Source organism: Microtus pennsylvanicus, chromosome 6 (assembly GCF_037038515.1).
Source record: "Microtus pennsylvanicus isolate mMicPen1 chromosome 6, mMicPen1.hap1, whole genome shotgun sequence".
Classification (NCBI taxonomy): Eukaryota; Metazoa; Chordata; class Mammalia; order Rodentia; family Cricetidae; genus Microtus; species Microtus pennsylvanicus.
Genome location: NC_134584.1, coordinates 43190820 through 43217698, shown reverse-complemented (window position 1 = coordinate 43217698; position 26879 = coordinate 43190820). Strand labels below are relative to the sequence as shown.

General features: G+C 43.9%; 1 protein-coding gene across 1 annotated transcript in view; it reads right to left on the bottom strand.

Annotated features, from left to right (window-relative positions):
* Ndufaf2 (NADH:ubiquinone oxidoreductase complex assembly factor 2) overlaps positions 1–26879 on the bottom strand; it is a 112260-nt gene that overhangs the window by 8987 nt on the left and 76394 nt on the right. The window contains exon 3 of the mRNA XM_075976096.1: positions 23585–23625. Coding sequence (XP_075832211.1) covers positions 23585–23625 — 41 coding nt within the window. The remainder of the gene's footprint in view (positions 1–23584; positions 23626–26879) is intronic.

The following is a 26879-nucleotide window of genomic DNA, read 5'->3' as shown; positions in this document are numbered from 1 at the left end:
ATGGAACTGTCCTTGGAAAAGCAGGGTAAGCACTAACCATGTGGCCACTGCCTAGGGATCCTATTTCCCCATTCAATGGGTCATTCATATATTACGAAGAGCCTACTATGTGCCACAGAGTAGAGCTGAAGGACACATTTTGTCTTGTTTTGTTTTCTGAGACAGGGTTGCTCTGTGTAGCCCTGACTGTCCTGGAATTCACCCTATGGAATCACAGAGGTCCATCTGCCTTAGTGCTAGCATTAAAGGCGTGTGCCACCAAGGCTGGAAAATATGATTTTTTCTCCATACTCAAAGAACTAACAATCTTGGGGAGAAAGATAAGTACAACCGTATTAAATTATAGAAAGATCAATCATGCTATTGAGAATAGAATGTTTGGCAAATGCAGAGAAAAGGTAGTCTCCTGAATATTAACTTCTCTGAGAGGACCAGGTTAGAAATGATGTCTTGGAGAAGATAATGTTCGAGTCTTAACCAGTCTACAGATATTACTCAGAGAACCAAGAGGAACTAGTCACTGTAGGGAGAGGTGGGAGATGAGGAGGGAGCAGCGCAGAGAGTTCTCAAAGAACACAGGACTCAACATGCTGGCTCTTGCAATACAGTCTCAGGACAATAAGGTTTCATTCCGAAATCATTAGTGAAGAAATTTAGACTTTGAAGCATGAATAGGATTCCAGAGAAAATACAGATTTTTTTAATGTAAATTTGAATTTCAGATAAACAAACAACTTCTTCGTATTTATGCCCTAAATACTGCATGGGGCAAACTTACACTTAAAATTAGTTGTTTATTTGTAATTAATGTTTGATGGGTTACACTACATTTCTGTTACTTAATATGCAATCATAAATACAACAAACACAACATTTCCGTGTTCACTTCATTTTTTAAAAATATGACTATGGCAACTGTGCAAATTGACTGAAAGGCGAGAGAGGTGGGGCAGACATGCTGAAATAGAGAAATCAGCTAGGGTGTTACCACAGAAATGCAGGCGGGGAGTCATTAGGTCAGAAAGCACACAGTGGTAGCGAGGCAGAGAAGACAGGTCAGTATGCAGCTGTGAGCATGGCATTTGGTTATGAGCCATGGGGAGGGGCAGGCAAGCAGAACCACCCCCATTGCTAAAGCATGACTGCAGAGCATGCCGTTAGCCACAGCTGGAACGGGAGAAGAGCAGAGGCCAATCCTCAGCACTTCGGAAGGTGAGAGTGAGGCTGTCCTGAGCCACAGTGAGAGAAAGAGGTGCGTGTGTGTGTTCCATGTTAGACACAGCAATTGAAATGTCTATTAGACATACAGGCTCTCCTACAAAGCTGTCTGCTCCTTTGTGGCCATACCTTCAAACACGTTTGGCCTCCAGTGTTCCAGGGCTCAGGCACAGGCCCTGTTCTTGTCTACACTCTCTCCACAGGTAATTGTTCTTCACGCTGCAAGCTTAAATACCATCTCCATATGCTAAACAATCTCAAATTTATACCTTCAGCCCTGAATGTTACCTAAGGTCTTAAGTCAAACTACAGAGCCCATTAGTGTTGGGTGTCTAACAGACAGTCTCATTAAACATGTCCAAAGAAAACAAAGGTCACAGAACTACTGTACACTTGAAATAGGTATCTGCTTCCACCAAGCACTGCCTGGAAGGGTTCTTCACAAGACACTCCCAAGGCTCTGTGTACAGCTGGGAAGCAGTGCCGTTCTGCCCATCCCCAGTGTTCGCTGGTGCCTGGCAGCTTTGTCTCATTTCCCTCGGCCTCTTCCCTATCACCTGCTAAACTACAGACCAGCTCCAAGGCAAAAACCCACACCATGCAGACAGCCCTGCGAGGAGTTAACTGTCCCCCTTACAATAGGCTCTGTCCGGATCAAATGCATTCAGTGGGCAGGATCAGAGGAAGAGGTGGGAGGTAGGAGGAGTTAGAGGAGGATGGGCTGGGGGAGCAAGTGCGAGTTGTGAGGATGGCCGGGAGCAGTGCTTCAGTCAGCAGCAGATAACTTAGCTGCCCTGGCATCATTGTGGGTGTCTACAAAGCTATTCCTGGGTCCCCTCCCCTCCTATAGCTACCAGCACTAAATGTCCCACTGGTCAGGATGGGAGCAACTAAAATCTTACCAGCTCTTCAAATTGTTTCTTGAAATCACACTTCTCTCCACTTCTCTTGCCAACAGCATTTCTTGTCTGGACTACAGGCCCCCACACAGGTCTCGTTGGGCCTCTATGATGTAATGTTCACATGGCAGAGGGTAACTTTTCATGCCAGTTCCCTCTAACAAGCCTTCCCTGGGTTATTAGAAGTTACGTCAGATTAGCATGTGGCAGATAGAGAACACTCATGAGAACCTTTCCAGCAGCCGGGGGACTGTGACAAGATGACTCATGTCTGTCCACGTGTGTCAGTAGCAGATGGCTACCTTGCTATTGCTTTAAGGGCAGCCTGTCCAGACTCTGCGACAGGCAGAGACACAAAGCCAGGCCACAGGAGCCAGATGGGCAGTCTAAACACTAAGAATCCCAGTGAGGTGGCCAAAGCTTGGCTGGGCCTCCATCAGTGTTCAGCTTTGCGCTGTGTCCACACCGTCTGCTGCAACTCCACCTCGGGCCTGCACTCACAATCAGCCTCCCACAAGGGTCAGGTGACCTGCCTGGGGTCTTCCTGTGTGTTCCCCAGACACACTTCACTGGCCTCCTTCTGCCTGGAAGGCTTTTCTTCTAGTTATTCACATGGCTTCCTGAGCCTCGTGGCTAAGGGGAGACCAACACAGTGGAGAGAGCGGCCCTTGCTATGCTATGTAATAATTGTTGCAAGTAAAACTAAGCAGAATGGCACAACCAGCGAAGTTTATGATGTTCCGCTGTTGCTCTTCCATTCTGGGCTTTTCTTCCTTCTCTAGTCTTTATTCAAACAAACAAACAAACAAACAAACAAACAAACAAACAAACAAACAGTTTTCTACATATTTTCCGCTTTTTCACAAAAGGCAAGCTCTCCATTCTTCATCTATCGTCTGCACCCATCCACACTCAGCTCTTGGTTGCTTCTCTCACTTGGAACCATCAGGGCACTAACTCCATTGCTACATCTTGTCATCGTTTAGTTGCTGGGAGCCTCCTTGTGAGGCTCCGCCATTGCTTTTGTCTGATAATTGAGGAGATTTCTAGAAGCTGGATTGCCAAGGCAGAAGGTAAATATGTGCACGTGCAGTTTGGTGGCCAGAAGGCAATGAGTTTCTGTCAGCCCTTTCTGGCTCTCTTCCCTTTTGTCCCTCACACGTAGTGCCTAGAACAGTGCCTAGCGAGTAAGATGTAGCCAGCATGTACTTGCTGAATGAATGGATTTGGCTCTGCATGCTGCATGGTATTACACATGCAAACCTAAATTTAAAGACCTAACAATTAAGAATAAATTTATTTCACTGTTAATTAAATTCTGGTTCTAAATAATTTACAGGCCTTTTCTTCATAATGAGAAAAATGCCATATATTCTTGAAAACCAAATGAGATATTTATACTCTTAGGAATTTATATTAGTTTTTAGAAATAAATGTGGCAAAGACGATGCTTTTGAAATTGGAGAAAAATCTACCTTTGTGTACTCTTCACTTGTCAATCATTAAGTATTTGGCTTTGAATATATCAACACGCAAATACAAGAGTTCCTACGTTAGGTAAAAGTAGGAAAATTTAATGATCAGCCACCTTCTTAGACCTCAAATATTTCAATTCCCACCCCGCCTAGAGAAACAGGTTATAATGATGGTTATATTCTTTAACCCACTGTGCACTGAGTAATTTACCCAGGATAGCGCATCTGCAATAACAACACAAATGTGGCAGATCACAACATCCATCCCTAGCACCTGAGACCACTAGGAACATGGCAACAGGTACCCAAGAGCTCAAGAAAGCCTACTGGTATTTCCCAAAGAGGCGTAGGTCATAGGAAAGCATGGGTAAATGACTCTTGGTCATTTAAAGTGGAACTCAGTACACCTACCCCCTACTCAACTCCCTAGATGACAAAGCCTTTCCCGCCCTATAAGAAGACAGAGTAGGTAATGGGGAGGGCAGTGTCAGAGGTCACAGATGATCTGTGACTACCCAGAAGTGCAGAGAGGCAAACACTGCAGAAGCTTAACAGTGGTACCTGCCCGAGCCAGGTGACTAGTGCTGGCAGCCAGACAGCTGGAACTCCCTGAAGCAACTCTACTGGAGGGAAGTGGAAGTCTCTGAAGGGCCGCATCTGATGAAACTGACTGAAACGATACTCAGGGAGGGATGAAGGGAGAGGAGAAGCAACCACAGTGGGAACTCTTCTCCTCAGAGAAATTGAAGAAGCAAGCGTATTAATTAGGATATAGTGACTCCTGAAGGCCAGGCAAGCAGGTGTAAGCTCAAATGGGTACCAATGGAGCTGGGCTTCTTTTAGGATTGGTGCCAGGAGTAAAAGAGGTTCAGGCATGATGTCCCTGATGTCCCGTTGATGGAGACTAGAAGCTGAAATAACAAAATCAGATGAGAATTCTCATGGGAGTTGTGGGAGGTAATCAAAATGGTTGATGAGGAGCCGGTGAGGTAGCTCAGTAGGTAAGAATCTTGTCACACAAGCCTGGTGACCCAAGTCCTGTCCCTGGAACCTATGTAAGGTAGAAAGAGAACTGATTCCCAAAGCTGTCCTCTGCCTGCCACTTGCTGCCAGGTCAACCTGTGCCCTACCCTTTAAAACAACAGCAGCAGCAATGCGAGACAAAGGAGAAGAGACAAAGGCAAAGGAGGGCTCAGCAGATGGATCCTTCCCTATCCAGAGCGCACACTCCGAGCCACAGAGCGCTCTAGATCCCACTGATGCAGGTCCAGACCACAGGACCTGTTCTCGCGAGCCTTACACAGACAGAAACCTCAGCTAGGGACTGTACGTAGGCTGATGACTGACGTTGCTGTGTCCTGATTTAATCAGTCAGCCTGCTCTGCTGCTGCCTAACAAACTGGAAACATAAAGGAAGCCAGTGCTTGCAAAGGAGTAAAGCGGACTCTCAATAAAGAAAAACTATGTTTCTTACTTTTCTTTCACTACAAAACAAAATAGCTTTTTTTTTTTTTTGAGACAGGGTTTTTCTGTAGTTTTGGAACCTGTCCTGGAAATAGCTCTTGTAGACCAGGCTGACCTCGAACTCACAGAGATCCACCTGCCTCTGCCTCCTGAGTGTAGGGATTAAAGGCATGCGCCACCCCCACCCAGCTCTTTCCCTACAAAATACCTTTAAAAGAGATACAAGAATCCAAACAAACAGAACTTCCTGAAGTAGAGAACAAAAATCTCTTACACTTTTATTTCTTCTGCTGAAAAGGCCAGAATGCATCACTACATACTTTCCCTTCATGGCCTTTATGAATATAAGGTATCTCATTTACAAACACATTTGTCACAATAAATAAAGCATACACAATGCATACTGTTTCCTAGCTTTTGACTTAATATTCCTCAGATAGCTGTGTGTCCACAGTCAGGACCACAGTATTCTCACTGGTTGCTTCGTAGCTAACATAACTGTGCAGAGGAATGTGGCATATCCAATGAATCACATGCAGGTGCATGTTTACAACACTTCATATTTTACAAATACTACATCTCTGTGTAAATCAGCTCACTTGCCATTCATTCCTTGGCACACCTTCTTAGGACTGGAACGTCTAGATCAGAAAGTTTTTTGGTATTTGGAAAACTTGTATCTAGCACTAACTTCCATCTGTTTGTGTAGCAAACGAGAGTAGGTGCTTCCCCATCGCTTTGTCAACTGAAAAGGTGTTTCTTGCCTTCCCTATGCATTTGGTTTACCTCTCTTCTGTATTAGGGAATGCCTCAGGCTGTCAAACTGCTCTCGCCTATGGGTAAGGTTTTGGTGTCAGCCGACTCTGCATCCTGAGCGGTCCTTTCTCACCCTGTAGGCTCAGCCTGGCTAACTCTCCAAGGTAGCTTTCCTGAACTTTGTCTTACATAAGGAAGGCTGAGTGTTGTTTCTTAGGCTTTTGCTCCTCTCTCAGAGTCTTCTTCACATTTGCAGTGACCCCTTTTGTCACACACACTTTCCTAAGCACAAGTTCCACGATGACCCTGATGTTGCTAGGGTCCTCATGTGTCAACATCCATCCTCCGTCAACATCTAGCTACCACAGGTACTCGCAAGGTGGTGGCTAAGCAAATTTGAGCTTCTCATTTCCGTGAGCTTACTGCTGGTTTTCTCTTGATTAACCTTTCTCTTAAAAAGGTGTTCAGAAGGAGGAAGCAAATCTCACTTTTCCTCCAAAATAAGCACTGTGAGGCCTAGGCTATTCCTGGACTCAACAGTAGGGCTCGATTGAACACTGCCGTACAGCAACTGGTCAGGTCTAAGAACCTGTCATATGGCTTTCATGATGGCCAATAGGGTATCATAGTCGAATGCCAAGAAACTTGATGCAAAATGTTTTATTAGGTAACATCTGAAAAAGTGATTATAAGCCACCCAACAAATTTAGACTAAAAGAAGGAGTGTGGTGTCAGGGCCTTCAAAAAAATCAGGAACTGCTAGGAAATTGTGACTGAATTTCTACTGCCAATCATTCTGTGTTGACGATAATTCCCTTATTTAAAGGCAAGTGACATTTCCTTCAAGTACTTAAGAATAAAATTCAGTAATAGAGATGGCCAGTCCCTGAATATTAATCAGGTAATCAGGACAGGATGGAATCAGAACAGGTGGCAATGCCCCCTATCAGGTAAGAGACTATCTCATAGTAGACGGTTACTTTCGTATTTTCATGCTGGCTTTATTTTCAGGCTACATGAGACTTTCAGATTTTCCTTAGTAGCATCTTTCTGGGCTGGTGAGATGGCTCTGTGGGCAGAAGTGCTTGCTGCCAGCCCTGACCACCTTAGTCTGATCCCCAGGACCCACAGGAGAGAAGGAAGGAAACAGACTTCTGTGACCTGCCCTCTGTCTTCCATACCCACTGTTGGCCAGAAGTGCCCTACTCAATGTAAAAAAAAGTCCCATTTTGTTCCTTTCCTTGTTATTAGGTATCTTATAAATGTGGCAGAAATTATCAAAGCTCTTATTTCAAAAAACTTTCTAATACTGGTGTTGAACCCTGTTTGTACACACTGTTAGGCAGGCTAAGCATATAAAATGTTATAAGAATATTAAAGCTTAAATGATTATATTTTTAATTAAGAAGGTATCTAATATTTCCATAATATTTCTTCTAAGCCTGACCATTGTATTATGTATTAATAAGAGTAATTTACTTAGAATTTTTACACAAATGGCTATCAAATACTTTTTTTTTTTTTTTTGTTTTTCGAGACAAGGTTTCTCTGTAACTTTGGTGGCTGTCCTGGAACTAGCTCTTGAAGCCTTGAACTCACAGAGATCCACCTGCTTCTGCCTCCTGAGTGCTGGGATTAAAGGCATTCACCACCTGGCTCAAATAGAAAGACCTAGCAATAAATTTATTTACAGATTTAAAAGAATTCTAATATATATAAGTAACATCTGATATCAGAAAGCCTTTAGTTTGAACAAAGCTGGGTTGAGTGTAGCCTAATAGCATTTACATTTTATGTTTTTTTTTTTTAAGAAAAGTGCTTATTAATTAATCAGTTAAGTTTTAGGAGAGGTCTTCCTATGGAAAGGATGGCCTTGCTTTCTTCAGGGCAATAATTATGTTTCCTTAGGTAAATCCATGTCACTACTCAATATATCACTGAGCTTATTATCTGCAAATATTTTGCCAATACACAAATGAATTTTGTTAACAAGTATTACTCTAGTGCGATAATGTCATAGCTTTAAAAAGTTATTGCAGTCAAATGGCCATGCAGCATAAATGTGGCAAAAGCATCCAATGCTGATGAAAACGCAGAGCTCCTTTGCTGCGCAGGCGTCATTAGTGAGGCTGCTCTAGACAAACACTAATAAGTGTTTTTATGATGAATTGCCATGTAATTTGGCGAGAGCTGATAATGCAATTAGTCTAATTTTGTGGGGGAGACAATTACTGAGGCCACGTGCTGCTTCTCAGTCCTCTCGAAACATACCTTCTACCCGTCTGAAAAAGGAAGGCTGTCAAAATACGTAATTAGAGAAAAGCTGGAAATAGTTGGGAAGAAGACAGGGCCTGTCATAAGAACTTCATTCTCCTTCTGAACATTTCACCTTATATCCAACTGTGCAATTCCGAAAACACTGCACTTTACTGGTGCGTATCAAGAACTTTATACATTAAAGATGGAAAGCAAAATTTAAAAGCTAAATGTATTTTTACTCTCTAGACACAGTGAAAAAATATTTTAATAAAAAGAAACAGCAAAATTCTAGGATGATGGAATTTATTTTAAACAAGAAGCACTATTTTTTCCCCAGAAATGACTCTTATTTTTGTGTACACTTAAAAAATGAAGGTCAACCCTGAGCTGACCCCTATGCTGGATCTGACCTACAAGCCTTTTGCCTGAGGACTAGCTGTCGTGGTGACAGAAGACACCTTCCAGAGGAGGGAGGCAGCCAGCAGTCCCACCCAGCTCTGATACCTATGAGCCGCAACCACGACCATCACGGCATAACCTAAAGGTGCGGCAGTGCACACACACCCTGGCAGTGACCAGCAGCTCGACTGGAATGAAGACCTAGTCCACAGGAGGGAAACCATGCCTGGCCCCAGGAACCTGGACAGCTGTCGGGGTCTTGGAAGAGGACCCCCAACCTTTGCTCTACTAAAGGAGAACAATCCCTAACTGCGTTCTAAACCTTGTCCTTATCTCACAGTTAAGTGTACTCCCTGTCCTCATCAAGAAAACTCCTCTTTGCAACTTAGGAACCCATTACTGAAAATCACAACTGACCAAAATGCAGAGTTGTGGAGCCCAGTCCCAACTGGTATTCCTACAGCACAAGTCATCTCCTCACAAGATCCGCTTGTACAGCTGCAGGCTATACCAGACTGTTAGTGAACATTAACCTGGGGGTTCTCCAGCATTTCATCTCCTGAGACGGTCTCGGTCACCAAGTTGTCGGGCACTCCACACACCGTTTCAGCCCTGTTATTAATGAGCATACTGTTTCTGTCAGCATAACGACACGCAGTCAGATTACAAAATGAGTAGACCTGTTGAATTTAATGACCTGGTACTGACCAGTAATGGTTTGAGCTCACGTCTGCTAAAGACAATTTTGGTTTTGATTCAGCTGATGTTGAATAAGGGATCCCAGTGAAAGGAACACGATATGGCAGAGTGGGAGGAAGGGAGCCCTGCATCAGCATGTGCTGTAACTGGTCACCACACTGGCTGCTGGGCTCTGAGAAAGCAAGGCAAATGTGCGCCAGCTGCCTGCCCAGGCGACAGAGGGAGCATTCACCCCTCAGGCCTATCCCTGATGATACCCTATCAGTGATGGAGGGTAGCAGTACCTTAACTCTTCACATGTCACATTCTTTCCCGCAGACGCCCCATGCAGGCAGAGCTACCGTGAGCAGGAGGCAGGAGTAAATGGTATGTCAGGAGTGCACGGCAAGTCACAGAGGAATCTCATACCGCCGCCTACGTGCTCGCCTCTCTTCCCATTGGGACTCAACATATCAAATCATGACCTCTAGAAGAAAGTAGCTACATTACTAAAATTCAAATATGTTGCACTTTAAAAAATTTAAATATATTAAATTGATCTGAATATCACAAGTAGAAAACTGGCAGTTCTTAGGCTAGAAAAATTGGAAGACAAAGTTGGGCACTGGTGGCTCGTGCCTTTAATCCCAGCACTCGGGAGGCAGAGGCAGGGGGATCTTTGTGAGTTCAAGGCCAGCCTGGTCTATAAAAGCTAGATCCAGGAAAGGCTCCAAAACTACAGAGAAACCCTGTCTCGAACACCCCCCCCCCCGGAACAAAACAAAACAAACAAAAAACCCCACAAAAAATAGGGAGACAAACCCAGAAAATTTATTTAACATTTATTTCTATAAAGTAAGCATTCAAAAATACCATAATAGTTCACAAATATAACTATTTCCAAAAGACAAACAAGGGCCAGCAAGATGGCTCAGCAGGTAAAAGGGCTTGCTGTGAAAGCCTGAGGACCTAAGTTCAATCCCTGGGGTCACAGTGGCAGGGGAACTCGACTGCTACAAGTTGTCTTCTGACCTCCCACACTAACTGCGCGCGAGCACACACACACACACACACACACACTAATACAACAACAACAAAAATGAATGTGGAGTACAGATCTAATTCTGTAACTTCACATGAAATTAAATGTCTTGTGGAATATTTACGTATGAATTCTAAACACTTCACTTATTTTGGGTGGTGGCAGCACCCACGGAGGACATGGGAGTCAGTTCTCTCCTCCCACTGTGGGCTGAATTCAAGCCATCAAGCCACTGAGCTGCCTCAAGCCCCTCTTGTGGGCTTTAATAGAGAGTAGAAATGACAATAAAATAATAGCAACTATCATTCATTGACTATTTGCAACTTTGAATTATTCCGGATAGTCACTTTATTTATGACTCATTAAAGAACTACCCACAAGATGACTAATTATCAAATTTCTGGGTTCTGAGTTTATGTGAATGAGAAACACTGGGAGGAGTAGGTGTCTTACCTCAATCTAAAGCAGAAACAGGCAGAGTCCGGACAGACACCCTCACACAGGTACAGTCCTGACACACCCTCACACAGGGGCTGTGCTGACAGACACCCTCACGCAGGGGCTGTGCTGACAGACACCCTCACACAGGGCAGTCCTGACAGACACCCTCACACAGGGCAGTCCTGACAGACACCCTCACACAGGGCAGTCCTGACAGACACCCTCACACAGGTACAGTCCAGACAGACACCCTCACACAGGGGCTGTCCTGACAGACACCCTAACACAAGGCAGTCCTGACAGACACCCTCACAGAGGGGCTGTCCTGACAGACACCCTCACACAGGTACAGTCCTGACAGACACCCTCACACAGGGCAGTCCTGACAGACACCCTCACAGAGGGGCTGTGCTGACAGACACCCTCACACAGGTACAGTCCTGACAGACACCCTCACACAGGTACAGTCCTGACAGACACCCTCACACAGGGCAGTCCTGACAGACACCCTCACACAGGTACAGTCCTGACAGACACCCTCACACAGGGCAGTCCTGACAGACACCCTCACACAGGTACAGTCCTGACAGACACCCTCACACAAGGCAGTCCTGACAGACACCCTCAAACAGGTACAGTCCTGACAGACACCCTCACACAGGGCAGTCCTGACAGACACCCTCACACAGGGCAGTCCTGACAGACACCCTCACACAGGGGCTGTCCTGACAGACACCCTCACACAGGGCTGTCCTGACAGACACCCTCACACAGGGCTGTCCTGACAGACACCCTCACACAGGGCTGTCCTGACAGACACCCTCACACAGGGCAGTCCTGACAGACACCCTCACACAGGGCAGTCCTGACAGACACCCTCACACAGGGGCAGTCCTGACAGACCCCACACACAGGGCAGTCCTGACAGACACCCTCACACAGGTACAGTCCAGACAGACACCCTCACACAGGGGCTGTCCTGACAGACACCCTAACACAAGGCAGTCCTGACAGACACCCTCACACAGGGCAGTCCTGACAGACACCCTCACATAGGTACAGTCCTGACAGACACCCTCACATAGGTACAGTCCTGACAGACACCCTCACACAGGGGCTGTGCTGACAGACACCCTCACACAGGGCAGTCCTGACAGACACCCTCACACAGGGCAGTCCTGACAGACACCCTCACACAGGGGCTGTCTGACAGACACCCTCACACAGGGGCTGTCCTGACAGACACCCTCACACAGGTACAGTCCTGACAGACACCCTCACATAGGTACAGTCCTGACAGACACCCTCACACAGGGGCTGTGCTGACAGACACCCTCACACAGGGCAGTCCTGACAGACACCCTCACACAGGGCAGTCCTGACAGACACCCTCACACAAGGCAGTCCTGACAGACACCCTCACACAGGGCAGTCCTGACAGACACCCTCACACAGGGGCTGTGCTGACAGACACCCTCACACAGGGGCTGTCCTGACAGACACCCTCACACAGGGCAGTCCTGACAGACACCCTCACACAGGGGCTGTGCTGACAGACACCCTCACACAGGGGCTGTCCTGACAGACACCCTCACACAGGGCAGTCCTGACAGACACCCTCACACAGGGCAGTCCTGACAGACACCCTCACACAGGTACAGTCCTGACAGACACCCTAACACAAGGCAGTCCTGACAGACACCCTCACACAGGGCAGTCCTGACAGACACCCTCACACAGGTACAGTCCTGACAGACACCCTCACATAGGTACAGTCCTGACAGACACCCTCACACAGGGGCTGTGCTGACAGACACCCTCACACAGGGCAGTCCTGACAGACACCCTCACACAGGGCAGTCCTGACAGACACCCTCACACAGGGCAGTCCTGACAGACACCCTCACACAGGGGCTGTCCTGACAGACACCCTCACACAGGGCAGTCCTGACAGACACCCTCACACAGGTACAGTCCTGACAGACACCCTCACACAGGGGCTGTGCTGACAGACACCCTCACACAGGGCAGTCCTGACAGACACCCTCACACAAGGCAGTCCTGACAGACACCCTCACACAGGGGCTGTCCTGACAGACACCCTCACACAGGGCAGTCCTGACAGACACCCTCACACAAGGCAGTCCTGACAGACACCCTCACACAGGGGCTGTGCTGACAGACACCCTCACACAAGGCAGTCCTGACAGACACCCTCACACAGGTACAGTCCTGACAGACACCCTCACACAGGGCAGTCCTGACAGACACCCTCACACAGGTACAGTCCTGACAGACACCCTCACACAGGGCAGTCCTGACAGACACCCTCACACAGGACAGTCCTGACAGACACCCTCACACAGGGCAGTCCTGACAGACACCCTCACACAGGGCAGTCCTGACAGACACCCTCACATAGGTACAGTCCTGACAGACACCCTTACACAGGTACAGTCCTGACAGACACCCTCACATAGGTACAGTCCTGACAGACACCCTCACACAGGTACAGTCCTGACAGACACCCTCACACAGGTACAGTCCTGACAGACACCCTCACACAGGGGCTGTCCTGACAGACACCCTCACACAGGTACAGTCCTGACAGACACCCTCACACAGCGGCTGTGCTGACAGACACCCTCACACAGGGCAGTCCTGACAGACACCCTCACACAGGGCAGTCCTGACAGACACCCTCACACAGGTACAGTCCTGACAGACACCCTCACACAGGGCAGTCCTGACAGACACCCTCACATAGGTACAGTCCTGACAGACACCCTCACACAGGTACAGTCCTGACAGACACCCTCACATAGGTATAGTCCTGACAGACACCCTCACACAGGGCAGTCCTGACAGACACCCTCACACAGGGCAGTCCTGACAGACACCCTCACACAGGGCTGTCCTGACAGACACCCTCACACAGGGGCTGTCCTGACAGACACCCTCACACAGGGCTGTCCTGACAGACACCCTCACACAGGTACAGTCCTGACAGACACCCTCACACAGGGCTGTCCTGACAGACACCCTCACACAGGGCAGTCCTGACAGACACCCTCACACAGGGGCAGTCCTGACAGACACCCTCACACGGGACAGTACTGATACTTTAGGGATTACCAGGACTTCTCCCCTAAGATCTTCAATGATTAGAGGCTTACCCACACATTTTAGGGTAGTTCCTTTTACTCAAATTCTAATATTTTAAAAGTTAATTGTTGTAATGTACAAAATAGTGGGTTTCATTTTGAGATATCTCTCTCTCTCACACATGCCCGTGTGCTTGTATCTTGCTTTTATTTACCTCCCATTGCCTTCACCATGGCTCTCTTCCTCCCACCCCCCTGAAATAATCTACCTTCTGCTTCCTGTCCTGTCCGCATGTGCACCTGCATTGCTTAAATGTAGACTCTGCAGAGAGAGGGAAATGTGGTATTTTTGTCTTTCTTTTGTCCCATATCCCTCTCTTATAATGAATTCCCCTCCTCACAGTTTCTTTCCCGCCTTCATGTAGTATGTGGTAGCTTCCTTCACTAACAGCATGCTCTCCAGTTCTGCCCATTTTCCTGCAAATGACACCATTTCATTTTTCTTTATGGCCGCATAGAATCTCACTATACACATCTATGCCCTCTGCCTTACTCCTTTGTGCTGATGGCCATCTGGGCTCCTGTGGACAGGGCAACAGTAAACACAGACAGACACGCATCTCTGTTGTGCTGACTTGGATTCCTTTGGGTTGCACAGTAGTTCCCTTTCCGTTTCTCTGAGTAACTTCCCAACTGATTTCATAGGGGCTGCTCCAGTTTCTGAGCCCACCAGCCGTATAATAGAGTCCCCTTTCCCCACATCCTTGTCAACATTTGTTGTTTGTTGTCTTCATGATCCTGACTGGTATGAGATGGAATCTCAACAGTTTTAATTTACATTTCTCTGATGTAAATATTGAACATTTCCCCAAATATTTATTAGTCATTTGTATCTCTTCTTTTGGGTGATCAGCTGTGCCTGGCCTTTTAGGGGGTGTATCACCAACGCAAACAGATGCAATTTTCTTAAACACCTTCTTCCCAACGAGATCTTAATCACATACAAGTGATTATCAGTCATGCTTTTCTTTAAACTGGGATCACAGTAAATCATTACTTCGCTAGTATGGAGATGAGTGAAAAAATTAAGAAATTTGATGAAATAACAAGAAAAGTATGAATTTAGAGACATTATCTCCCAACTGTACTCCCTCAGCCACTCCCAATCTGGATATAACTCCAGCTTATGAGACTTGTCTTATTGACCGTTGATATGATTTAGGTTAACCATTCAGAACTAATTATGTATACGATTTAATATGTACCTAGTATGTTTTGATCAATCTACCTAAAAATAATAAATAATAGCACCTTACTTATAACTTACTTAAAAACTCTTTTTTTATATATTCATACATATATATATTATTCTGTTCCTTAAAAGTCAGATAAAGGTCAAAATGGATGGCAAACTGTGCTAAGAATAAAATGTGTAGTCTGCTCAGACAGACTTGGGAGCAGCACCCCTGACCAAGAAAAAGCAAGAGCTTTGGAATTGACAGGATGCTTCTTAGCAATGCTCACCTACAACCAATGTTTTGAAAATGAGAAGAAATTCATTTTCAAATAGCTCTTGAATGATTAACGATATTCATACTTGAGGCAGGAAGACAGAAGGACTTAGCAGTTAAGGACAGGCTCAAGATTGTGACTCAAAATGCACCCAGGGTTCATCTTCCTCTCTTAGCACAGTTCTCTAGGAAGCTGGAGGTCAACACCAAGGAAGGCAGACAGGGAGACACCCTCTCCAGTGCTAAGTATGTGTGTGCTGCAAGCAGGTACTTGTGTGTTTTCATTTACTGTGGTAGCTAAGGAAGAGCAGAACCCAAGGGGCAAGTACTCCAACTGGCAATGAAGCACTAACGCATGCCTGAGTCAATTAACTTGTTAAAACTGAGAGCTGTGGAATCTACCAGAACTTTTGGGGGTAACTTATTATTTCTGTTTTTAAAAAAGAAATTTTTTTTAGCGTTAATATTTTAGTAAGATAAAAGACTAAGTCAAGACTATGTCACGGTGTTGGCCAAGGGAGACGGCTTTGCAGCACACCACACTTAAGGCAGCAGCCAAATAAAGAACAGGTCACTGAGCAAGCTTCTCAGCCCTGCAAGTACGGGATCCCAGAACGACACTGCCACAGAACACATGGCACTCCTGTGTAAACTGCAGTAAGATCCCATTTCTAAGGGTGATACGTGAAGAGGTTTTCTTCACAATTTTACCATTTCAGACTAATTCAGTTTCACAGGAGGAAAAAGAGATACTAAAATTAGAAACTAAATATAACTTAACAGTGTTATGTTCAATGCATTTAGGTCAGATCGGCATGTGCAAAAGAAGTCTATAGGGAAAGTACATTAACTTTTAAGTCCATGTGAGGTATTTGATCGTAACTGAATAAATAATAAGCCTAATTAAACATTACAACTTTCAGAAGGTATTTCAAAAATTAAGTCCTGCTGATTTGTTTTCTATGGAAGTTGCTAAGAAAATTCTTTTAAGTGTTTTTTTTGAATTTCAAATATATCATTTATTAGTTTAAGAATGTCTAATGAGAGAAAGAAGGGTGTAGGGGTGGGTAGGTGGGAGCTGGGAGGAGTTGGGGGAAGGGAACCATAACCAGATTAAAATGTATGGAAAATATTGTATTTTAAAAATGAATGTCTTATCATTCTACCAGAGATTCAACCTGCTCTCTCTCTGCCTGGCTCAACTTGATATGATTATAAGGCACTGCTTATTTATCTGTCTTACTGTGGCGGGGTCTCAAACTTACTGTTAAACTTTTACTTAGCTAAAATGATCTTGAACTTTTGATCCTCCTACACTTTCAGAGTACCGGGGTAACAGGCTGCACCCCATGCCTGGTTTATGCAGTACTGGGAATGGAGCCAGAGTATGCTAAGCAACAATCTACTAACCAAGCTACAAGGGCAGCCCTCTTGGTATTTGTTTTAAACAGAATATTTTATGAACAGAAATATATATAGCTAACAATATACTCCTATGTCCCCACTATCAAACTGAATGGATTAAACTCTGCTGATATGATAAAAGCCCCTGGTGGTCTCTCCTGATTTCTCTTCTAGTAACAACAGCCTTGTGTTTCCTTTCCAGTCTGTCATTTCCATGCCGGCTTTCAATGTATCCCGATACATCCATAAACAACAGCAGCACTTTTATGTATAAGATTTTACAAACCATGTCACATTTCAGGTGGCAAATCAATAGCAAAGCCAGCATCAGTACTGATTGCACAGTGAATGTAGACTTTAAATGCTCTTTAAAGCCTCAGAGTTTCAGTTCTGCTTGTTCAATTTATGGAAGATATAACCATATAACTTAATTGGCAAAGCTAGTCCTGATTGTCAAACCCGATCAGCCAAGTCTGACTTATTCTCTGTCAGAATAAGTCTGGGTTAATTTTAAAATTCAAATAAATGTGTTATTATGCATCCCCATGACAAGTTTCGCACCTCTGAATTTTAAATTTCGGATGCTAAGCGGACAGCTAGCTAGCTAGTTGGACAGATCAGCCATTGTCTTAGAGACTGGCTGCAAGCCTGTGTCCTGAATAAAGACCTTGTGCTGCTTCTCAGATCATTCCCACTGAAGCTCTGCCTCTGCTCTGCTCTTGAGGGACTCTCCCTCAGGTAAGACTCACTCTTCAAAGGCCTCAGGGGAGCCTGGAAAGTTTTAACCCCCAGAGCAAGGTCCCATAGTCAGGTGCAGTGTGGACAAAGGATAATCTTTCCTTTTAAAAGGTCGACACTTCTAATAGTAATCTTAAAGTAGGTCTGATGACAACCAGCAGGTCAGTTCTTAGGAAGATTCTTTTTTCTTTTAATTGAAAGACTGCACATGCAGAGAGAAGATGGAATTGATTTCCTTAAAGCTATTGAACCTGAACATTAAACAGGAAGCTTCTCCATGCCCAGCGGTACAGGCTGACAGTCTAGAAACCACTGATTTGTGGCTGATTTGGCAAACTGACTGCTTTCACTGACCTACTGTTTTTGTAAATAAAGTTTTATTGGGCACAACCACAATCAGACACATTCTGCAGTAACTGCCAAGTCTATTACAGCATGGTTTGGCTTACAAAGCTTAAGCTGAGTAGGGTATGGGACTCGCCCATCAGACCCCAGCAATCAGGGAACAAATTGAGACAAGTAACCTGGTGTGAATTCAGGGACAATCTGTGCTACAGTGTGAGGCCCCGTCTCGCAAAACAAAACAAATTCTTTTTTTTTTTCCTCTTTTAAGTCAAAGTTTGTAGGGCTAATATCACAAAAATATTTGTTATGAAAATACTATAACTCCTTCCTCAAAGCTACTTTACGTATTTTACTTGACTCTGGATGGCTGTTTGCAGGACTGGGGATGAGAGCCAGGGCTCAAGTGTGCTGATAAAGCACTCCTAGCGCAGGGCTCTACACCCAGTGCTCACTTGCCACCAAGGGTCACAGCACAGGCCAAACCAAGGATGTAAGGCAGGCTCTGCTCCTAGGGACTTTGCAGCAGCCTGTAACCCTTCATGATCACTCCCTTGTTATTCGGATTTAAGCTTTGTGTGTTGACTCCCTCCGCATAATGGGAAATGGAGAGTTACCCCAGCCTTGTTTTCCAGCAGCCACCAGTTACAGTTCAACATTTAATATTTATATTATTCTGCAAGAATACTTTTAACTAGTGACTTATGTATGCTTACTTCCCTTTTTCTACCCATGTGGGGTGGTTTGATTTCAGTGGTCTCCAAAGGTAGTGGCTCTATTAGGAGGTGTAAAACTTGTTGGAGTAGGTGTGGTCTTCTTGGAGGAAGTGTGTCATTGTGGAAGTGGGCTTTGAGGTCTCATACATGCTCAAAATACTGCCCAGTATCTCACACTACTTTCTGTGCCTGCAAGATGTAGGACTCTGTTTCTTCTCCAGCACCATGTCCCACATGATGATAATAGACTAAACTTACAAAACTATAAGCCAGCCCCAACTAAACATTTTCTTTTAAAAGAGTTCCTGTGGTCATTTTGTCCTAAAACACCATGTTTTGTTCCTACTGGAGCTAATGAGTGAATTCTATTTTTCACACACTGATGTATAGTGAGGCTCATTTACTGTCTTCCAGTGTATCACGTCCTCTGTGTATTTCAACACTCTCCCTGCATTTCTTGCCCCCACACCACCTAGTGGTCTAGCTGCCCTTGTATTCTAGTACTCTTTGCCTAGGCTGGACTCTTGTCTCCTGTTCTCTCATCTTTGCATTTCCATAACTTCCTGACAACGGGTTTGTAGAAAACAATTCTGTGAGCCCTCCCATGATTGAAAATGATTTTCCTTACTCAAACTTAGCTGATAACAATAAGTATAGAACTGCAGGCCACCACTGACCTATGCACTAAGGGCACTGTCTCTAGCGTCCAGTGCTGCCAACCATTTCCTTTTCTGTAGCCAGCTCTGTCCTTTGTCCTGCCTTACAGAAAATTACTTCAATATAAGGTTCTAATCTTTCCGTTAAATAGTTTTCATTTATTATATTTTCCCCCAAACCATTTGTGTGATGAAACGGTATTTTGCTTAAGCAGCAGTTTGTTTTGCTTTGTATCTCTGAAGATGGTAGTGAGGTCTTTAAGCAGTTAGTTTTATCCAGGTTGCCTTCTCCTCATTATTTACTTGTTGATGTAGGTCTCTGTCTTTCATAGTAAACTGTCACCCCACTAGACTTGTGAAAGTGGACCCTGTTTTAAGTTCCCACCTTACCTGAATGAATGCCCATCATTCTTTCCCTACTTTCAAGATTATATGAATGGCACACAGTATGGAATCTTCTGTGATTTGCTCTTTTTATGCAATACCATGTTTTCTGAGATTTGCCCATGTTTAGACATCAGTTCTACTTCATTAATTTTTATTTAATGATGCTAGATCCCAGAGTGTAAAAATGTTGCAATTTTCTTCTAAATTTCTACCACATTTCTAAAAATACAAGATTTGGGATAAGAGAGGTGTCTACTTTTTGAAAGAAAACATAGTTCACTTGATGTGGGAGTCCCCTCTGTGTGCTGTGATTACCATTAATGAATAACGAAAGTGCCTTGGCCTGTTGGTAGGGCAGAACTTAGGTAGGCGGGGAAGACTGAACTGAATGCTGGCAGAAAGAAGGGTGGAGTCATATAGATGCCATGGATCTGCTGCTGGAGATAGACGTGCTGAAACTTTGCTGTTAGGCCATGACCTTGTGGTGATATACAGATTAATAGAAATAGGTTAAATTAAGATATAAGAGTTAGCCAATAAGAAGCTAGAGCTAATGGGCCAAGCAGTGATTTAAATAATATGGTTTCTGGGTGATTATCTCAGTTCTGGGCTGCCAGGACAAACAAGCAGCCCCGCTTCCAACATTCACCTTTGTAATTTAAGTCAACAGGAAAGTAGAGCCATATATGCAAAATGTCAAAATTAGGACATTTCATTTTGTTAACTTATAAAATGAGCCTAATAATACTGAACACACAGAACTCAATGAATGTCAGTTACTTGAAGACAACACCAAAATAGACCTCAAGAATTTGGAATCAATATTCTTCTCTGAATGTTAAGCTGCAAAATCAACATATTATAGGCAAGAGCAGAAGTACGAAAAGGTAAAACCGAAGAAGAGTTGTAGGACTGGTAGCACCTGACCATAGTACAACAGCTGTAATAGTTAAAGGGGGTGTCACTCAGAATGGGAGCAGCAAGAAAATGAGACTCTAGAGACAAAAGTTGGCAGATAATCCAGACAAATACTGTCCATGAGAGTGGGAGCTTAACCAGCATCTGACAATTTTCTGTTCCGTTCCACAAGGGTCTGCTTGTATGAACACGTTGATAACAACATACAATCCTGCTTGTGTGAAGAGAGATACTAATAACAACATACAATCTTGCTTGTATGAACAGAGATACTGATAACAACATACAAGTCTCTCAACCATTAGGACCACTGTAGGTCAAACTATTTCAGTTGAAGTGGATGCAATATGTCACATAAATAAGCATAAAACATTTAACTGTTTATTTTACCCACTTCCCATCATTTCCTGTTCCCCTTGCTTTGCTAGATTCCCACTGTAAACCAGTACTTGGAGTTCTCCTCACCATTTCACGACCATTTGACATAGTAAGTCTTTAGAGCTTCCAGCCCAGAGTCAAGACCATGGTCCAGTAAATAACCAAAGCCACGATGAGTGTGCCTACACATCTACCCAACCTTTGCCTAGACTAGAGCAGCATCATTTCCAAGTACTTTTTTTTTTAATATTTATTTATTTATTATGTATACAATATTCTGTCTGTGTGTATGCTTGCAGGCCAGAAGAGGGCACCAGACCTCATTACAGATGGTTGTGAGCCACCATGTGGTTGCTGGGAATTGAACTCAGGACCTTTGGAAGAGCAGGCAGTGCTCTCAACCTCTGAGCCATCTCTCCAGCCCTCCAAGTACTTTTGACCAGTCTTTTTTTATTGGTGTCTTGAACTCCTTTTCCCCTTCATGAAACAATTGAAATCGAAGTTGGCAGACCACTAATGTGCCTTTCTTTTTTACTGTCTGTAAACATATCACTGAATCATCATGCATTTTGTCAAAAATAGCAAAAAGCAGGGCTACTTTTCAACCAGTAGAGTTTATTGTGCTTCCAACTATTTTGTTAGTCTGAAAAGAACAGTATTTTTAAACATTTGCTATTAATGGCTTCTAATAAAGTAAAAGTCAGGAAAAGTCTACTTGTTTTGTGAAACAGAGCTAGCTCACTTCGTACTGCACTGCAGAACGAGTGCTGAACCACACTGATGTACTGTAGTTGCATATGAACCTTTTTGAAAATACAGCAAGCAATGTTCAACTGGAAATATGTTCTACAAGGTTGATCTGTAATTGGTGGATAGAAACTCAAGCTCATTACTCAAATCTGTCTATATAAATCAACCTAATGATAACAAATCAAGCCCTGCATCAGATGGTTATGATGCAAAGATGAATAAGGCTTAATTCTTGTATTACTTTGCTTATAATGCCATCAGGAAGATGAGTAAACAATAAACTTGAAAGGTAAACTCCAAGGGCCTATTAAGGTGTCAAAGCTAGGGTATTCAAGAAAGGAATAATTAAATCTATGAGTTAAGAAGTTGAGGAGGTGCTTGTGGCACACACCTTTAATCCCAGCACTTGGGAGGCAGAGGCAGGAGGGTGTCTGAGTTTGAGGCCAGCCTGGTCTACAGAGTTAGATTCAGGGCAGCCAGGACTACACACAGAAACCCTATCTTGGAAAGGAAAGGAAAGGAAAGGAAAGGAAAGAAGGAAGGAAGGAAGGAAGGAAGGAAGGAAGGAAGGAAGGAAGGAAGGAAGGAAGGAAGGAAGGAAGGAAGGAGAGGAGGGTAAGAAAAAAGGGAACAAAGGAAAGAAAAAAGTTCAGAGAGGTATCCTAGCATTTTAAAGACCTTTTAAGAAGAATTAAATATAAACAGGTAAGTCTGTCTGCTGATGGCAACAGGAAGCAGCATTAAGCCTGAGAGCCTCCCGGAAGCTCCTCTAAGGAGTATGAGTAAGGCAGGTACAAGGAGGTCAGGGGACGAAGTCAACAAGGGAGGAATCAGACCTTCCGCTGGCCAGAGCCCCAAGAACTGTACTAGAAACTGATCCCTTCCCCTTCAAGTTGGCCAGGGGAGAAATAGTAATGTTATAGTATTTGAGTTTATCACAAACTGCTAAGCTTCAAACATATACCATTCTAAAAATTTAAGGACTGATCCCCCCAAGGTTCTCAGGGTGACTTCAAACTAGCCATCTTCCTGACCCAGTCTTCTGAGATGATAGTATTATAGGCAACTGACTTAGAAAATAGTCTTTAAACCATTTTCCTGTCAAAGTGGGTTTTTTTTTTAAAATATTCTTATCAGTTCCATAAGATGTGCATTTATTATAGTCACGTGGCCAAACTGCCTTCTGAAATATTCACATTTATACTTCTGGACACAGACTGTTCTCAACCTTGGCCAAAGAAGATTCTTTACCCAGTGCCTTTATTCAGGGCAGACACATGGAATCCGTTAAGTGCTGAGAACAAGAGACTGATCAACACCTCCTCCCAACTCCAAGGTTCAGGGACTGTGAAAGAATAAGAACTGCAGGATGGGGAGAGGTGCTCCTCAATGCCGTCTTCTGGACAGGACGTGGCTACTGCACTCCACTCACGGTCCCTGCACAAGGTCAAACAAGGCAAAACTCCAGGATGTGTGGGTGGGCAGTGTGTTTTCCACACCCCGCCCCTCAGCAGAAGCTGCTGGCACTTGATGGATGCTGAGAGAGGGAGAATCATTCCCTCTTGAGGATATTCCCACTGGCAAGCTTTCTGTGGCAGTGGCTGGCCCCATGTCCATCCACATATGTGCTAAAAGGGCTCAATGGATTGTGGGAAAAGAAGAAAAACAAAAAGAGACATGAAGTTGAGAGATGGGAATATGAGAGGGGGATACAGGGTAGTTGGTGGAGAGAAATGAGAAAATGGATATAATTATATTTCATTGAATCCACGCATGAAGTTCTCAAGAATAAAGAAAAATTTTAAGAATACAAGAATATGTGCATATATTTTTATCATACAATATTTTATTACTATGTAATGGTAATATATTATAATAAATTATTTTACTAGAAATACTTGAGAATTACTTCTTACAGAGTAAAATTAATACTCTGAGATGTATAATATTTTTCCCAAGAATTTATGTATGTTTAGTAGTACAAGTTCTCAGCTGAAAACACAGCATTACAAGCATAAACTATTTGAATATTTTCCCATGTATTCTTACCTCCATAGTAGGTGGAGTCTTTCTTGTTCTTCTAATCCATGCTAGAATGAAAAAATAGCATTTAAATGTCTGTTTTCCATAATTTATCGAAAGTAAACATTTTTTTCCTTTTACACTTTTTTTTAATGAGGAACCCAACAGCATGTGTGGAGATCAGAGGGTAACCTAGCAAAGTCAGTTCTCTTCTACCATGTTGGTTTTGGGAATGGAACCCAGGTTATCAAGTTTAGTGGCAAGAGCTTTTACTTGCTCAGCCATCTTGCTGGCCATACATAAAGCTTTGATGCACTCATCTATAAGATATTTTTTAAACATCTATGATGAACTGTTTTAAATACTGGAGTTTGAGCAGATGAAATGCCTCAAACGACTGTAGCACAAATACGAGGGAAGTGGGGTACAGGAACTAAACACACAGATGTATAAAGTCAGGTGGTGACAGGTGTTGTGAAAAATACGAGACTGTCCGGAGGACAGTTTCATATCTTCAAAACCGCAGCTCGTAATCATCAGAATTCAATTTAGTCTATTTATGGCATAAAGAACAAATCACAATAAAGTTCTAGGCAATGTCAAAATTATATTATAATGAAAATCTGAATTTGTAATTGCCCAATTTATCGAGGATTTAGAAAAGTTTTTATTACAGGAATTTTTCTTCTTATGTGCTCTAGTGAGTAGCTGCCATCTGTGGCTGGAGAATACCATCAGTCTTCACTTGAACTCTTGGGAGGCAGGATACAGAGGTGGAGCACAGACACTGGTTCAATGCCCACTTAGTAGACACTGCAGCAGAGGGAAGGGAATAGAGCAGCTGCATCCAGAAAAGCTACACAGCACGCTCTAGATCAGAAACGCTACACAGTGTGCTCTAGATCAGAAACGCTACACAGCATGCTCTAGATCAGAAACGCTACACAGTGTGCTCTAGATCAGGAAAGCTACACAGTGTGCTCTAGATCAGGAAAGCTACACAGCATGCTCTAGATCAGAAACGCTACACAGTGTGCTCTAGATCAGGAAAGCTACACAGTGTGCTCTAGATCAGAAACGCTACACAGTGTGCTCTAGATCAGGAAAGCTACACAGTGTGCTCTAGATCAGAAACGCTACACAGTGTGCTCTAGATCAGGAAAGCTACACAGCATGCTCTAGATCAGAAACGCTACACAGTGTGCTCTAGATCAGGAAAGCTACACAGTGTGCTCTAGATCAGAAACGCTACACAGTGTGCTCTAGATCAGGAAAGCTACACAGTGTGCTCTAGATCAGAAACGCTACACAGTGTGCTCTAGATCAGAAACGCTACACAGTGTGCTCTAGATCAGGAAAGCTACACAGTGTGCTCTAGATCAGAAACGCTACACAGTGTGCTATAGATCAGGAAAGCTACACAGTGTGCTCTAGATCAGAAACGCTACACAGTGTGCTCTAGATCAGAAACGCTACACAGTGTGCTCTAGATCAGAAACGCTACACAGTGTGCTCTAGATCAGAAACGCTACACAGTGTGCTCTAGATCAGGAAAGCTACACAGTGTGCTCTAGATCAGAAACGCTACACAGTGTGCTCTAGATCAGGAAAGCTACACAGTGTGCTCTAGATCAGGAAAGCTACACAGTGTGCTCTAGATCAGAAACGCTACACAGTGTGCTCTAGATCAGAAACGCTACACAGTGTGCTCTAGATCAGAAACGCTACACAGTGTGCTCTAGATCAGGAAAGCTACACAGCATGCTCTAGATCAGAAACGCTACACAGTGTGCTCTAGATCAGGAAAGCTACACAGTGTGCTCTAGATCAGAAACGCTACACAGTGTGCTCTAGATCAGGAAAGCTACACAGTGTGCTCTAGATCAGAAACGCTACACAGTGTGCTCTAGATCAGAAACGCTACACAGTGTGCTCTAGATCAGGAAAGCTACACAGTGTGCTCTAGATCAGAAACGCTACACAGTGTGCTCTAGATCAGAAACGCTACACAGTGTGCTCTAGATCAGAAACGCTACACAGTGTGCTCTAGATCAGAAACGCTACACAGTGTGCTCTAGATCAGAAACGCTACACAGTGTGCTCTAGATCAGAAACGCTACACAGTGTGCTCTAGATCAGGAAAGCTACACAGTGTGCTCTAGATCAGAAACGCTACACAGTGTGCTCTAGATCAGGAAAGCTACACAGTGTGCTCTAGATCAGGAAAGCTACACAGTGTGCTCTAGATCAGAAACGCTACACAGTATGCTCTAGATCAGAAACGCTACACAGTATGCTCTAGATCAGAAACGCTACACAGTGTGCTCTAGATCAGAAACGCTACACAGTGTGCTCTAGATCAGGAAAGCTACACAGCATGCTCTAGATCAGAAATGCTACACAGTGTGCTCTAGATCAGGAAAGCTACACAGCATGCTCTAGATAAGAAAAGCTACACAGCATGCTCTAGACCAGAAAAGCTACACAGCATGCTCTAGACCAGACTGTCTGGTTCTCCTTCCACCTCTATCACTTCTAGCTACAGTATCCAGGGCAACTTAATTTTCAAAGCATCAGATTTCAATTCTGTAAAATGGAAATTAAAATGGCACCTATAGCAAATAGTTGTTTTGAAAGCTACATGATTTTTATATTTACATATATCTTCAGCTTATTGAATGTATTCTTATTGTTCATTTTATTTAGTACATCTATGTTTGTTTTTCTGTTTTGTTTTGTTTGAGGCAGGGGCTCACTACGTAACTTTGGATGGCTTGCAACTGGCTTTGTAGACCAGGCTGGCTTTGAACTCACAGAAATCTTCCTGCCTCTGCCTCACAAGTATAAAATTAAAGGTGTACAGCACCACCCCAGTCTTATACATTGTCTATATATGTTTTCAAAAGCAAAGGCTCAATAACATCTGCTTGTCCTATGAGGGTTTACAGGAAATTCTGAAAAGCTCACTGTTGGCTATGTAGTCTCTAGAGCAGTGGTTCTCAACCTTCCTTGTTGCGACCCATTAAGATAGTCCCACGGGTTGTGGTAATCCCCAACTATAAAATTACTTTTGTTGCCATTTGATAACTGTAATTTTGCTACTTTTATGAATTATAATGTAAATATCTGTGTCTTCCAACTGTCTTAGGAAACCCATGTGAAAGGGTCATTAGACCCCCAAAAGGGTCGCAAGTCACATGTTGAGAACTACTGCTTTAGAAAGGGAAAAACAGTTTTCTAATTTTAGTTGACTCAGTCTTCTCTGTAAACCCATTAAGTGTCCTTCTTTATCTTATAGGGAAATTAGATAAATTCTCCAGGT